The sequence below is a fragment of the Vombatus ursinus genome, unplaced genomic scaffold (genome assembly GCF_900497805.2).
Source record: "Vombatus ursinus unplaced genomic scaffold, bare-nosed wombat genome assembly UNPS02014973.1, whole genome shotgun sequence".
NCBI classification, from domain to species: Eukaryota; Metazoa; Chordata; class Mammalia; order Diprotodontia; family Vombatidae; genus Vombatus; species Vombatus ursinus.
This window is the reverse complement of record NW_020954751.1, coordinates 1381153-1395995: the sequence shown is the minus strand read 5'-3', so window position 1 is coordinate 1395995 and position 14843 is coordinate 1381153. Positions and strand designations below refer to the sequence as shown.

The 14843-nt window shown below is 39.0% G+C and overlaps 1 protein-coding gene across 2 annotated transcripts in view; it reads left to right on the top strand.

Moving 5' to 3' along the window:
* The window catches only part of LOC114030634 (WASH complex subunit 5), a 69608-nt gene that overhangs the window by 18374 nt on the left and 36391 nt on the right, over positions 1 to 14843 (top strand). For both annotated transcript variants that reach the window (XM_027845485.1, XM_027845486.1), the window contains exons 7-11: positions 865 to 1017; positions 2352 to 2465; positions 4075 to 4246; positions 10270 to 10397; positions 14554 to 14683. In XM_027845485.1, the coding sequence (XP_027701286.1) occupies positions 865 to 1017; positions 2352 to 2465; positions 4075 to 4246; positions 10270 to 10397; positions 14554 to 14683 (697 nt within the window). The remainder of the gene's footprint in view (positions 1 to 864; positions 1018 to 2351; positions 2466 to 4074; positions 4247 to 10269; positions 10398 to 14553; positions 14684 to 14843) is intronic.

Below are 14843 nucleotides of genomic sequence, written 5' to 3'. Positions count from 1 at the left end.
TTACTAGCTGTGTGACCCTGGGCAAGTCACTTAACCCCAATTGCCTTAAAAAAAAAATTATCTGAATTTTCCACTGCCTTCAGAGGGTGTTGAAGGCAATAAACATTAGGCTTCATCATCCCTTGGTCTGTACTATTCTGTATTTTCTCTAGATGTTTCAGAGAGTTGCTGCAGACAGTCACTGTGAATTCTAACCAAGAATCAGGAAGGTAACCTTTACTGTGTTAGTGTTTTAGACCAGCCCTTCTTAAACTGTGGATTGCGAGTGGGAAAAAGTATAAGAAGCCCTGTTTTAGACAACCTACTAGTTGCCTTTTTTAAAATGCCTTACCATTAAAGGACTCATGAAGTCAGATTCAATACCAGTTCATATACCTCTCTTCCTATGCTCAGCTTCATCAGCTGCCCACTACAGAGGATTTTTTTTTAAATCTACTTCGTTCCTGTCCACTGTTACAGTCACTGTGATTTCTTGCCCTTTTTTTTTTACCTTGTTCTACATCCCTCCTTTACTTTGTCCCTCTTCTTACCCTCTCCTAAAATTAATGAAACAAAACTGCTTAAAATATAAAGGCTATACTTATCCTTGTAGACATTGCCACCGTCAAAATGTTGCTTGGGCCTCCACTCTCTCTTGTAGATGATATGAATAGTAGAGAAGGGGGAAATGTTGAGGTTGGTTCTACTACCGCTCAATAGTTTGTGGTACTTATAGGTCTGATCTCTGTAACTCTAGTAAGAGGTCCTCGCTGCCAGTCTACAAAACACTGATTTAGAATAGCTGGTATGTGTCAGCTATTTGGCAACTGTGCGACAGAAAATATCCTGAAATTCAAGCGTTGGGGGTTTTCTTCTTTATTCTAGGTTTCAGCATATCCACTGCCAGAGCACCGAAGCACTGCCCTTGCAAATCAAGCTGCTATGCTCTACGTGATCCTCTATTTTGAGCCGTCTATTCTTCATAACCATCAAGCAAAAATGAGAGAAATAGTGGATAAATATTTTCCAGATAACTGGGTACATGTCCTTATTGTACATTAACTTTTTACCAGGCCTTATGCTACAAAATGTTCTTTCCTTCTTTCTTTTTTCTCATCAAAAAGATAGTTGACCAGAAAAGAGGGTGGGCCAGTAATTTAGTAAGAGTGAGGAATTAGGGTTCAATGTAGCAAACCTTGGGCTCCATTGATGCTCCCACAGTGTGAATGGATTTAAAGGAAAGCTTCCAACATGTTAGGTAGACCTGCTGGGGAGGTCCAATTTTTTTATTGGAACCTTTTAGTTGTTTTTATAAATAGTGGGTTTTAAAGTAAAATCACATTAAAATACATGTTTCCATGGTCACAGTAACCATTTATTCAAGTAGTTTTTGTATTTACCTTTCCTATCCTTGGACCAATAATCCTACTCTCATCTATTACAGATACAACTCATCTGTGACTTGTAGTCTTAGGGAATTGTGGCTCAGATAGATAGTGAGTCACATATCTGGTCACTGCCGTAAGTGGGTTTTGAAGCCAAGCCCCCACTACCTCCAAAGCCAGGACTTTATTCAGCACTAAGTGCCAGGCTGCCTCTCATATAGTAAAAGTTTGCCTTTATACTGAATTTTACTTTTAAAATATCATGGTATTCTTCAGTTCGAGTTGATAATACTTCAGTAGAATGTTTGAATTTTTTAGACTTGGTTGAAATCTCTAATTTATATTTTAAATTAACCAGAGAAAAAAATAGTATTTATGAATCACTTCCATTATACATAATACTATACTCGGTATTACCAAGGGTTGTTAAAATATAAAGCAGACTAGACTCCTGTCCTTAGGAAGTGTCCAGTGTTTCCTTTACTCAACCCTTGATTTTGCATTACAAGTGGCCTAAGTGAACATGCTTATTGACATTCTTAAGAACAACTTGGAGCTGGGAGTTGATGGATACAGTTGAACTTCTTAGAGGAGTTAGAATTGAGTGATGAAGAGGAAGGTTGTAATTCTACCCTTTTTTTTCTAACTAGATGCCACCATAGAAATTGGAACATTTTAATTAGAAGAAAGGTTAGCTCTTAGGGAATTCAAGCTTCATGCGAGTAGGTTCTCTTCCCTTGTTTTTCCGATTTGTTTGGCTTTCCAGGAAGCTCTCTACCCAGAAAAGAGAAGTTTAGTTGGTATACGTAACCATATTTAAAACTAATGTTGAGTGGATTAAAAAACTCTCTATTGTTTCTGTTACATTATTAGCAACTTGAGGGCTGGATCACATCTCATATAACTTTGTAGCCTCCACAATGGAGTTTACAGAATAGGTATTATTAAATCTTTATTGAATGAATGAATGATTATTTACTATTTTAGGTGATTAGCATTTACATGGGAATTACAGTCAATCTTGCAGATGCTTGGGAACCTTACAAAGCTGCAAAAACTGCTCTGAATAACACATTGGATTTTTCAAACATCAGAGAGCAGGTATGTCTGGTTAATCAATGAAAAGTTGCTCACGACTGTTTGCAAGATAAAGCATAAACTGTATCAGTCAATTTGAGACAAGTCTACATAGGCATTTCAGTAGAATAACATTAATTCAATGATAAATTACAAGAAAATTTCATTAAGTGTTAGCAAAATGTTACAATAACCTTGCATAATTAAAACATGCAATATAATTAGAAAATAGACCTATAGCCTTTAGGAAGACGTGATAAAAGCTAATATTCGTATGAGCACTTTAAGATTGACATAGTGCTCTACATAAATTATCTCTTCTTATTGTAACAGCAACCCCAATAAGTAGGTGCTATTGTGCTTCCCATTTTACAAGTGGGAAAACTGAGACTGATTAAGTGCCTTGCCCACAATCACACACCTAGGAAAACCTGACTTGATGACTCCAATTCCAGCACCCTCACCTATGTGCCACCTAACTGCCTAAATGATGGCCCAAATGACATACTGTAGTAAGGGATCATAACCTTTAGTGACTCAGTTTGCTTTTTTACTTATCTTTCTTTTCATAAGCAAAATTGGCTTTTAATGAACTGGCTGAGATTAATTTTTTGTATTGGTAAAGTGAAAGGTGATGATAGCATCCTTAAGAAATAGTTTCTACCACTGCAACTCCATCTATGATTCAGAGCGTCTCAAGGAATGTAGATGGGTAAATGGGCTTAAGAAAATGGACTCCCAGAAATACCAAGAGTTTGCTTCTCTTTCCTTTATAACACTTCATTCTGTTACTTTGATAAAAATTCAAAGGAGAAAGAAAAACCTGGATAGAGAAGAATAATTGATTTGGGGGAGCACAGCTAGCTTTTCATAGCCTGTTCCTCACTCTGGCAGTCTGAATTTTAAAATTTCTGCCCTACAAAGAACAATACTTTTCTCCATGTACTTCCCCTCCCCACCAAAAAAAAAGTCTAGCCTGTTTTACTTAGGTAAATTATACTTTATAAATAATATATAAAATAATTTGATTTCTGGAATATATCCTGGAGAAAGTGAAGTTCATTACTTCCTGCTCCGAGAGTATTAATTTTTCATTACCAAGATGCCTTTCCAAATTTACATATTCTGCTTTGGGACATTTTAAATTGATTCTTTAGTGCCTGCTGTTGGAATATCACTTGATGGTCTCAACCCAACTGGAAAACATTAATAATGTTTTAAATTTTATTTTACTTCTCTCTCTGGATAAGGGAAGTTGACTAGATACCTGTCTATTCTTTGCCTAATTAGAGCCATTTCTGTTGTCCACTAAAAGCTGACCTACTTTTATTTTCCACTATAGCCTTACACATACAGTAGTGTTTACTTTTCAGCTGCTTCTGCCTTAAATTTCAAGGTAAACGGTAATGAAATAGCTGGCAATATCAAACAGCATTCTCACCTCTTCCTCACAAGCCCCTTAAACACCTATAATTTATCACATATATCTTTCAATTTGTGCAGTCACTACAACTGTTTTCCACATAATTCACTGGCATGTGATGCTTTTGTAAGTTATAAATTTTATATATATTCTTATACACACACAAATAATATTTTCTATTGAATTAATTAAATTGTTTTGCCCTCAAAGGCAAGCAGATACGCCAGTGTCAGTGAGCGGGTACATTCCCAAGTGCAGCAGTTTCTAAAAGAAGGTTACTTAAGGGAGGAATTAGTTCTGGATAACATCCCAAGGCTGCTGAACTGCCTGAGAGATTGCAATGTCACTATCCGGTGGTTGATGCTTCATACTGCAGACTCAGGTAATGTCCATAATTTGTAGCCTTTCATATAATGTTTCATGTTTAAAATTAAGAGTTCCATTCTCCCTCATAAAGTGTAGCAGTCCAGAAGAGAAGATACCTTGAATAAAAACCGATCCCAAGGCGGTAGAAAGAGGACTGGAGTTAGAGTCAGAAGGCCTAAGTATGAGCCCCAGCTGTCATTTACTGGCTGAGTGACTTTGATCAAGGTAGTGTTCTTAAGTCTTGAGTGATTAAGAAAAGTTTTACAGAGGAGATAAAATTTTTAGTTGGTTCTTAAAAATGGATAGCTTTTAAGTTGTCCAGGAGGAAATGAGCCAGTATGCTGAGCAGGGAGATTATATTACCAAAGATAGGGACGTAAAAGGGATTGTTGGGAAATGTTGATTAGACTAGTTTATTTAGAATGGAATAGTCATTTGGGAGATAGGCAGATTGGGGATAGATCTTGGAGGACTTTAAATGTCCAATGGAGTTTGTACTTCATCCTACAGAGATGAAATATGGAGTAGTATCCAGAGTGCTGGCCTTGGAGGCAGGAAGACATATGTTTAATTCCTTCCTCTAACACTGATTAAATGTATGATCCTGGGCAAGTAACTTAACCTCTCTGAGCCTCAGTTTCCTTATCTGTAAAATGAGTGGTACCATAGGTCAGGTCTAATTTAAACTGGGCTGGTGGTTTCAGTTCATGGTTAGAACATAATGAGGCCCTTGTAGACCCTCATTGACAGAAAGGCCCTATTGAATAGGTCTTTATATAGCACTCTTTACAGTAGCAAAAAAATGGAAACTGAATGTGTGTCCATTGATTGTGAAATGGCTGATCAAACTGTAGCGTGTATATGTAATGAAATATGACACTGTAAGAATCCTACCCCTTTTGAGGCAATTCATTGGCATCTGTGCACAAGAGGGATAGGCTGTCTTGAGGCGATGGGTTCCCCCTCAAAGGAGCTCTTCCAGCAAAGACAAGACAACCACCTTTCTGGGATGTTCTAGTGAGTGTTTCTTTCTGAAAAAGTAGATGAGGTCCTTTCTACCTCTCTGTGATTCTTTTATGTCAGGTTTACCTAGGACCATAGATCTAAGCTGGAAGGGCCCTTAGAGGCCATTTAGTCCAGCCTCTCTGTTTTACAGATAAGGAGCTGAATTCAAGAGAGTTCAGTGAAATGACTTCCTTAGGGCTACCGTCTAGTCAGTGCCTGAGGTGGGATGAGAACTCCATTCTCCCTAACTCTGTCTGACACTCTCTCCACTACACCAGCCTGTATTGAAGTAGCCACCTTCTTATCCAATTAAAATAGGAACATTTGCTTATATCTGGTCTTCTCCAGTCTAATTATTTCCAATCACTTTAATTTTTTCCCCCTGAACACCAGGTTCCCAACCTTTTTGTCATTGTGGTTGTTGATGGATTCAGTTGAATCAGTCCATCCTTCTGCTGTCACAAAAGATTGAACCTGCCCCATGTCAGAAAGTTTTTGAAAATTTCTGAAGAAGATGATTCTGCAAGCTTCAAGTTATCTGTAGCATTAATCCAGTTTTTAATCAGTTTTGTTGGCGCTCTTGTTTTGGGGGTTTTTTAACACGTGCCCTCGTGAAATTGTAAAATTCTCATGCATAGAATCTGTTGTCAGCCTAAAAGTTCTTTCAGTTTAGGATTGTTGTTTTAAAAATCTCAAATCTTTAGGCTTATTAATCACCCTTAGTGGTTACTTTTCTCTAGGTTATAAAATCCACTCTGGTTTTCCCAATGGTTTGGCTTCGTTGTCATCTTCTTTATTACTGTGCTATGGGTCCAGCATGTTCTGGAGGTGCTTGGGTCATTAACTGCAAAAGCCAGCCCATACAGAGGTTGTCAAGGCATAGGAAAACTGTTAAACACTGTCCAAATTTATAAGGCTGCTTTCTTAGAAAAAGCCCATTTCTTGGGTTGCACTGGGGAATACAGTAGTCTTTTCCAGTAACTGGATGGCTTACATTCCCTCTAAACTATTTTAAGTCCTTTCTAATTCTAAGTCCTCTGATCCTCTCTGGCAGAAGCAGAACTCAAATCTCCACATTTTTTTACTCCAAAACCATGCTTTTTCTAGCATACTGTGCTGCCTCATTCAAGTCTAATGAATTACCCTTTGCTTTCACAGGGCATGCCTTTCTCATAACCACATACTTGTATCTATCAGCTCGTGTCACTTTTGTGTAAACACTGCTGGACACTCAGTGGTTCACTATAATCCTCATTTTCTGTAACAATAAACCTTTTTCTTTTCTACTTACTGTTGCAGCATTGCCTCCCCCCACCCTGTCCCGTTTCAAGACATTTTCTTATCATCTTGCATTTTCCTCACTTGATGCTTTCACACAAATTTCATTCTAGGTTAGCTGCTGTAAAAGATCTCATGGATGTGAAATAATGGAGAGAACAATGGTCTGGGAGTCAAATAACCAGGGCCTTGGCTCTGATTCTACCACTAACTAGCTGTGTGATTGTGGCAAAATTCAGCTCTGATGATCTACACTTAATGATAACATTTAGAGAGCATAAAAATCAGCCTTTTAGAGCTAAAAAGGACCGTAGAGCTTGTCTGACCCTACTCATTAAAGGTAGAGGAGAGGAGAAGTCACTTGCCCAAGGTCAGACGAACCCCACAGCAGCAGAATTAGGTCTAGGAATCAGGTCTCCTGAGCTTGTCCCAGGCCTTTTTATTATGTCGTGCTGCCTCCTCGTGTAACAAGCAATTTATCTCTAAGTCGTATTTTAGGGTGCCTTCCTATAAACAGTTCTTTGATTCAAGGTATAGATTTTTTTTCTGCTTTAGTTTCAAAAGATAAGCCTTCACTGACCTGAGTATCCAATCCTCTTCCTGATCCTTTTGCCTCACTTACTTAGAATTTAGGCTTCCTGTGGACAGGAATTGATGTTTACTTTGTCTTGTCACAATGCCTTATTAAACACAGTAGTGCTTAATGGATACTTGTTGAGTTACCTGTTGCCCTAGAGCTTCAGAAACTTATTGCTTGGAGTCCATAGCTGTTAGGAACCTTGGAATGGCCTTAGAGTTCCCCTTCATTTTACAGATGGACATGTATACATGTATAATGTATAAATCATTAGGACAATCACTGGCTTGGGGAGGGGACAACCTTTTATCATGAAAAAAAGAAGGAAGAGTGGGATCTGAATTGAGATTTAAGAGAGCAAAATATAAAGAACAGGCTGAGTAAGAATCTTGGTTTATCTATAGGGCCGAAATCCTAAATAGGTTAGATAGATGAATGTATGGATGGACATGGATGGATGGATAAAAGAAGAGAGTATAGCAAGTGCATTTATTAAGCAATTACTACATTTTATGCACCTTACTAGGGATACAAATATAAGCAAATAAGGTAGTCCCTATCCCAAAATAGGTTACATTCTAATGGAAGAAGATACCTACATATAGGAAAAAAAAAGAGGGAATAGAGTGACGGGGATGGGGGGAGATGGTGGAAGTCTACCCATATGGGAGAAAGAGGAAATTTATGGAGAGAGTCCAAATGAGAGTGAAGTGAATTATGGCTGAGGTCCTTGCTAAAATGGTGGCCAGGGAATAGAGTCAGTAACGAGGAGAGAAGGCCCCAGGAAGTTGAGATGAGTATGAAACCAAAAGAAGGAACAAAGCTTGAGATCAGAAAGATTGTCTGAAATGGTTTGGAAGACAGAATGCAGGCAATGTTAAAAATTACCTGATTCAGCCTGTCCTCCCTAAAACTTTGGCTTTTCATGGCACCAACATATATTCTCCACCCCCAGCCTAATTGACACTTCATTGTGATGTAGAGGCAACTCTGATGTCCCCTTCATGATCCAGCTTCACTATACCTCAAAAACCTTCCTTCTACCTACAGCCACTCAGCTGTGTTTGACTACAAACAGTCCCTTATCCTATATTGTGCTGGGTTGGGTTGGGTTTTTTTTTTTTCTTTAAAGCTAAGGCTTGAAAGAGTATAGTAGAGCAGAGCCTGGGAGAGTTTGCTCTTTCAAGTACATCAAGACAGGGGCTGAGGTGACCTAAGTTTTCAAATCATTATTTGTATCTTTTGTTTCTGGTGTCCACGGGAAAGCCTTAGAGTACTTTAGCAAATCACTGAAAGGTGCTTCCAGGATGGTGACCTGTGGGGCTAAATGGTCTTATTTTCCTACTGAACTAAAGAACTAACATATGTCCTTCAGGAACATTGCCATTATAGATCACCATTATAGAACTGGAAGAGGTATTAGAAGTCATCTGTCTAACCTCCTCATTTTATAGATGAGAAAACAGGCCCAGAGATGATAAGTGACTTGCCCCAAGTCACACAGATAGTAATGGTTGAAACCTTACGTGAACTGAAGCCTTTCACTTCAAACCCAGTACTAGGTACCATTTCTTCCATAAAGCCATCACTCTTCCTCCTAAGCAAAAATTTGTGGTAGCACTTTGTCTAGATCTCTCTTGTCCTTATAATATTCTACTTTATATGTAACTTATTTGTATATGTGACCAATCCGTAATTCAAGGTTAGGTTGTTTCCATTGTATTCCATATTTCTCACTTTTAATATTTTGAGTATTTTTTTGTTTTTAATAGTTTTGATCTTAGCTCTAATATCATGTCTTCCAGAGGGATCCGAGTCTCAGTAAGTGCTAGAAAATAGGAAGAATGAGAAAGGAAGAGGCTTAAGATGGGAGAAGCTTTTTAATTATGATGCAGAGATCCCAAAGGACACAGTGGAAGGGATAACAATTTTAGAGCGGGGCTTTGGGGCTGAGGTTGAGGGATGAGGGAACAAAGAGGGGGGGCTTGGGGGCAGGGGGTGGGGTTGTTCAGTTCGGGGTTCAGTATCACTGAGATGGGGAGAATAAGAAGCAATGGTACTATGTTAACCACTGAAAAATGAGTCCAGGCTGATTATCAGTAGATGGGGAGAGGTCTCCTAAAAAACACAGATGATTGGAAGATTAAAAGTTAACTGCTGGGGGCAAAAGTGGCACAGTGGATAAAGCACCGGCCCTGAAGTCAGGAGGACCCAAGTTCAAATCCGACCTCAGACCAAAAACACTTGACACTTACTAGCTATGTGACCCTGGGCAAGTCACTTAACCCCAACCACCTAAAAAAAAAAAGTTAACTGCTGATGTCCAGAAGAAGGCAGTCAAGATAGCAAAGACCTCAAAGATCATACCATTTGGGGATGAGTTGAAGGAACTCAGGGTATTTAGCTTGACAATCAGATGGTGTAGGAGGGACATAATAGCCAGCTGTCTTTGGGTATTTGAGGAGCTGTATCATTCATATAAGGGAATAGACTTGTTCTGTTTTACCAGAACTAGGAGCAATGGATCAAAGTTGCAAAGAGGCAGATTTTAGATTTAATACCCAGAAAACTCCTAATAATCAGAGCTTTCGAGAAGTGGAATGAGCTACCTCAGGTAATTATGGGTCCCCCTTACTGGAGGTGTCCAAACAAAGGCTACCTAATCACTTGTGAAAACCAAAAAAGAGGTGATTATTCAGAAAATGTCAGGTTATTCTTTGTGGCCTCAGTGGTGGGCAGAGAGCAGATGGTTAATCAATGCTTGTTGATTAATTGCTTAAACTAGATTGCCTCTGAGGTCCCTTTCAGCTCTGAGATTGTGTGATCCTTTCATTTCATTTGCAACTTATGACTGTTACTTCTAATTGTCAGGAAAAAGCATGCTCTAATTCTATGAATCAGGAAATAATCTTTTAAATTGAAAATAATAAGAGGAAAGGATACTTGACTGTGAGGATGTTCACTTTACCACTGCCTCCTCAGTAGAGCCAAGAGAACAAATCTTGTAGAGATTATTGGTTTGGAGGTGATTGCTGAGATTTATTTATTCTTATTTTTAAATATTTTGCTTGTGAAACCACTGAATAATTAAGTAGTCTCCCTGTGCTCATAAGAGCTTATGTAAATTGCATTTTGATATGCATTATGCAAATTGATAACTTTTTCCCTCCTGTATGTAGCCTGTGACCCAAATAACAAACGCCTTCGTCAAATCAAGGACCAAATTCTGGCAGACTCAAAGTACAACCCAAAGATCCTCTTCCAGTTGCTGCTCGATACTGCCCAGTTTGAATTCATACTTAAAGAGGTAACAAATGATTATTTTGTAAAGGAAGCATTGAAATGATCATTGTAAGAAACATTTACATAGCACTTTAAAGTTTACAGTATGCTTTACATACACTATCTTATTTTGAATCCCCAACAGCCCTTGAGAGAGGGCTCCATTTTAACTGTCTCCATTTTATAGATGATGAAATCGAGACTTGTAAAGGTAGTGATTTATCCATGATCATACAGCTCTTGTAGTAATTTTCAGAGGTAGGATTTGAATCACAAGTCTTCCTGACTGTAGTCTACTACTCTCTTCACTAACTGTACACACTCAATTTCAAATCAAAATACTTGGATTCATAGATCATTGAGATTTAGAGCTGGAAGAAACCTTAGAGATTATCTATTCTCCCTGATTTTTCAAATAAGACAACCACAGGCCCAGAGGAGTGAACTTACTTACCCACGGAAATAGAAATAGTAATTTCCATAGCTGAGATTTAAACCAGGGTCTTCTGATTTTTAAAAACCAGCATTCCACCTCATTCTGGGATCAACCAGCCATTTATTAGGCATTTATTATGTGCAAAGCCCCAGGACTCCCAGTCTAGCGAGGCTACTTACTAAACAAGTCATCATAGACCTCCCTGAACCTTAGTCTCTTCACCTGTAAAATAAGGGTGGCAATACTTCCACTACTACTTTGCAGGATTCTTGTGAAGATGAGTTTCTCCTGAGCTCCATTCTAGCATCACCAATTGTCTATTGTACATTTCAAACTGGATGTCCCATAGGCATCTTAAAATGAAAAGACAAAATAAAACACATTATTCCCTTCCCTCCTCCCCCCCAAAAAAAGGAAAAAAAAGAAGGAAACAAATATTTATTAAAAACTTAGTATGTGCCAGGCAGTGGGCCAAGCACTCACAAGTATTATTTCAGTTGATCCCTGAGAGGTAGGTGCTATCATTATCCATAGTTGAAGAACCGAGGGGTGCCAAAACCACCTGTCCTCTGAGATGTCTTATTTTGGTTGAAGCTACCACCATCCTTCCAGTCACCCAGGTTCACAACCTGTCTTATCGTTTATTCCTCACTCTTGCACCATATTTCCAATCAGTCCCCAGGTCTTGTTAATTCAGCCTCCACAATCTCCCTTGCATCTGTCCCCTTCTCCCATGAACATCCTCACCACCCTAATTCAGGCCTTCCCCACTTGCTGGGAATATTGTAATGGCCTCCTAATTAGTCTCCCTGCTTCTAGTGTCACTTTTCCAGTCCATCTTCCATACATCTTACAAAGAGATATTACTAAAGCATAGAATTGATTGTGTCATTCCCTTGCTCAGCAATCTCTATTGGCTCCCTATTTCCTCTAGAATCAAATACAAACTCCTTTGCTTATCGTTTAAAGCCTTCTGCCCCTTGGCTCCAATCTCACTTTCCATTCTTATTGTGCATGACTCCCTTTCACACACTCTGGATGAGCCCAAGTGGCCTTTTTGCTGTTCTCTACATTCAATATTCTGTCATCTTTCTCCATTCTTTTGTGCACAGTCCGTCCCCCCATGCTGGGAGTGCAGTCCATGTTCATCCCTTCCTCTTAGACACCATTTCCTTCTCAGGTCAACCACCACTTCCTGCATGATTGATACATCAATTCAGAAAATATTTATTCAATGCCTGCTATGTTCCACACTCTTCATGGCGCCAAGATACAAAAGCAATCTCTGCTCTTGAGGAACTTACATTCTGTTTGGGGTGAGGGGATGGCATGTCCACATATAAGTAGGTACAAAATATATACAAGGTAGTGTTGGTGGGGAGGTGCTAATAGCTGGGGGAGCACAGAGAGAAGCCTCATGTAAGAGGTAGTGATTGAGGTGAGCTGATGATACAGAGACAAAAATGAAGCTGTCTCTATTCTCAAAGACCTTCCATTCCGTTGGAGGAGTCAGCAGGGATACAGAATAAATGCAGAGCTGTTTACTGAGGGAAGGCACTAACAGTTGGGGGAATCAGGAAAGGGATCTGTGAGATAGAAGTGAGAAGGGAATCACTGCAAGGACGAGCAGCAGCCCATGCATAGGCTCGGACATGGGAAACAGAGGCTCACAACTCACAACTCAGAGATTTTGACTGCTCGGCAGAATACAGGATGGAAAGTAACATGTATAATGAGGTTGGAGGGGCTGGTCTCGGGGTTGAAGGGATTTTTAAAAGATCCATGTATAGCACTACCTATTCCTGTGACATTTGTATTTTCCATGGCTTTTCATCATTACTGATAGAGGCTAAGTAACCACATACTCCAGTTTTCATTAGTCTGAGATACAGTCCTTTGGGCCTAAGGACTAGAACTCTGAAAATAGCGAAGCACTCCATTTCTTTCTTTTCACTTTCCTTGGCTTTCAACCAGGCTTTGAACATTTTGGTTCTATCCCAAATATATGATTCTCCTTGTCAAGAAAAAAGAAGCAGAATAGGAGTTCACTCTTTCTTCCTTCATCTGTTATCATTCCATTCGTACCAAGCAATGGTCCCTTTTTCTTTGATCTTCTACTGCCCCTACCACTATAGCTACAAAAAGTTTTAGTGTTGTGCATAGCATCCAGCACCAGGCTCTAGTTTTTGTGATGCTATTCATACAAGACCATGCTCCTTTTTAGTATGTAACATCAGAGATCTGTCCTCACTTTTATCTTCTGTACCGCATGGACAAGTCATAACCTCTCTAGTTCTGTATGTTTGTCTGTTATAGAGAGTATAGGGCTTGACAATCTACAAGGACCCTTCTGACTCTATGATCCTACATTTCTTTTTTAATTTTGTATGGTCCCTGTGAATCTGCATTGATCTCTTTAGAGAGTTCCTCCTTCCTTTATTAGAATAATTTTCATTTGTTTTAGCAGAGTTTTATTTGTGAGAGCATCACATCATTCTTGGACCAACATCCGCTGTGGAATTTTAGGTCATGAGATCCTACCTATCCCTTCCCTGAATTCTTTGAAATTATTCAGTTCTGTTCAGCTTTTCACCTGTGTGATTTCAGATACTAAATAGAGTACCTGAAGTTCATTTCATTTCTCCTTTGGCAACCAGTTCTTCCTAATTGGTCAGAATAGATCCAGAACAGTAATTTCCCCTGTTGTTTCCTCTACCTTTAGAAGAATTACAGTATTTTAGTGAAGCTAATCAAACATTTATCAGTTCTTTTCTTAGCAGAGAGAGTTACAGCAGATAGTTCTGACATTGAAGCCTCCTTGCTCTCGTATCATTCTACTGTGCCCATTTTGTGGTGTTTGCCCAGTTCATCATTTCCTTCTGATGTTGTGACCTATAGTCTTCTCTCACTATAATATTCCCTTTTTTTCTTTTCCCTCCATTGACACTCCAAACACTCCATCCAGGTGTTGTCTACCATATTTTCCTATCCTTATTTATAAATTTCCTCACTTAAGTATATCCTCTTGCCAGACACTGCTACCCCAACAACTTTTTTTTTTTAATTTAATCTGCTCCTTTTGGATATAGTATATCCTTTCATCAAGATGTTCTGTCCATGAGTCACATCTCAAGTAGGTCTCAGTGAGGCCAAATTCACCTGCTTTCTGAAGATCTCTAATTCATGTTGTTTGTTACCTTTTCTTTGCTCATTTTGGCAGTGTCAGTCCTCTTGGTTTCTTGCCCCATTTTTTTTTGTCATTTCCTCATATCATCATCCTTTATCATCCTGCCCAGATCACAAAGATTCCTTCCACAACCCCAAGCAAGGCTCACTCCTGTCCAAGGATCTTTCTTCCTACTCCCACAGGAGTCTTCTTCAGAATTGGTTTTTCCTAACAAAGGAAAAGATACAATTAAGCAATTATAAAGTTAGAAAGAACCTTGGAGATCCTATAATTCTACACTCACCTCTTCCACTTCAAAGAGGAGGACACTGAGGCCCAGAGGGATCAGGTGATTTGCCCAAGGATGCTTGGGCAGAGAAAGCCAGATTCTAAACAAGAGCCCGGCTCCCAGCCTGTTAAGCTTTCCACTCTACTGTCTCTGGAATAAAAGCAGCTTAAGTAGTATTACTTTGGGGATATTTTTTTCAATTAAAATATGGATTTCATTCAGGGACTGTCAATAAAGTATTTAATATTAGTTTTCTTTCAACTACAAATGGCTTTTCTACCATTCTCCAGATGTTCAAACAGATGCTTTCAGAAAAGCAAGCCAAATGGGAGCATCACAAGAAAGAAGGCTCTGAGAGGATGATGGAACTTGCTGATGTCTTTTCAGGAGTAAAGCCTCTAACAAGAGTGGAGAAAAATGGTAATTGTTCAAGAAAAAAATGTTGGTACATTTGATATGTATGTGAAGATAACATAAGTGCTAGAGAGCTGACAAGTTGGCGACCCTTTTGCTTTGCTTTGCTTTTTTTTTTTTTCCATTTTTGCTGATCAGTTCTTGGCTATATCCTCAAATAGCAATT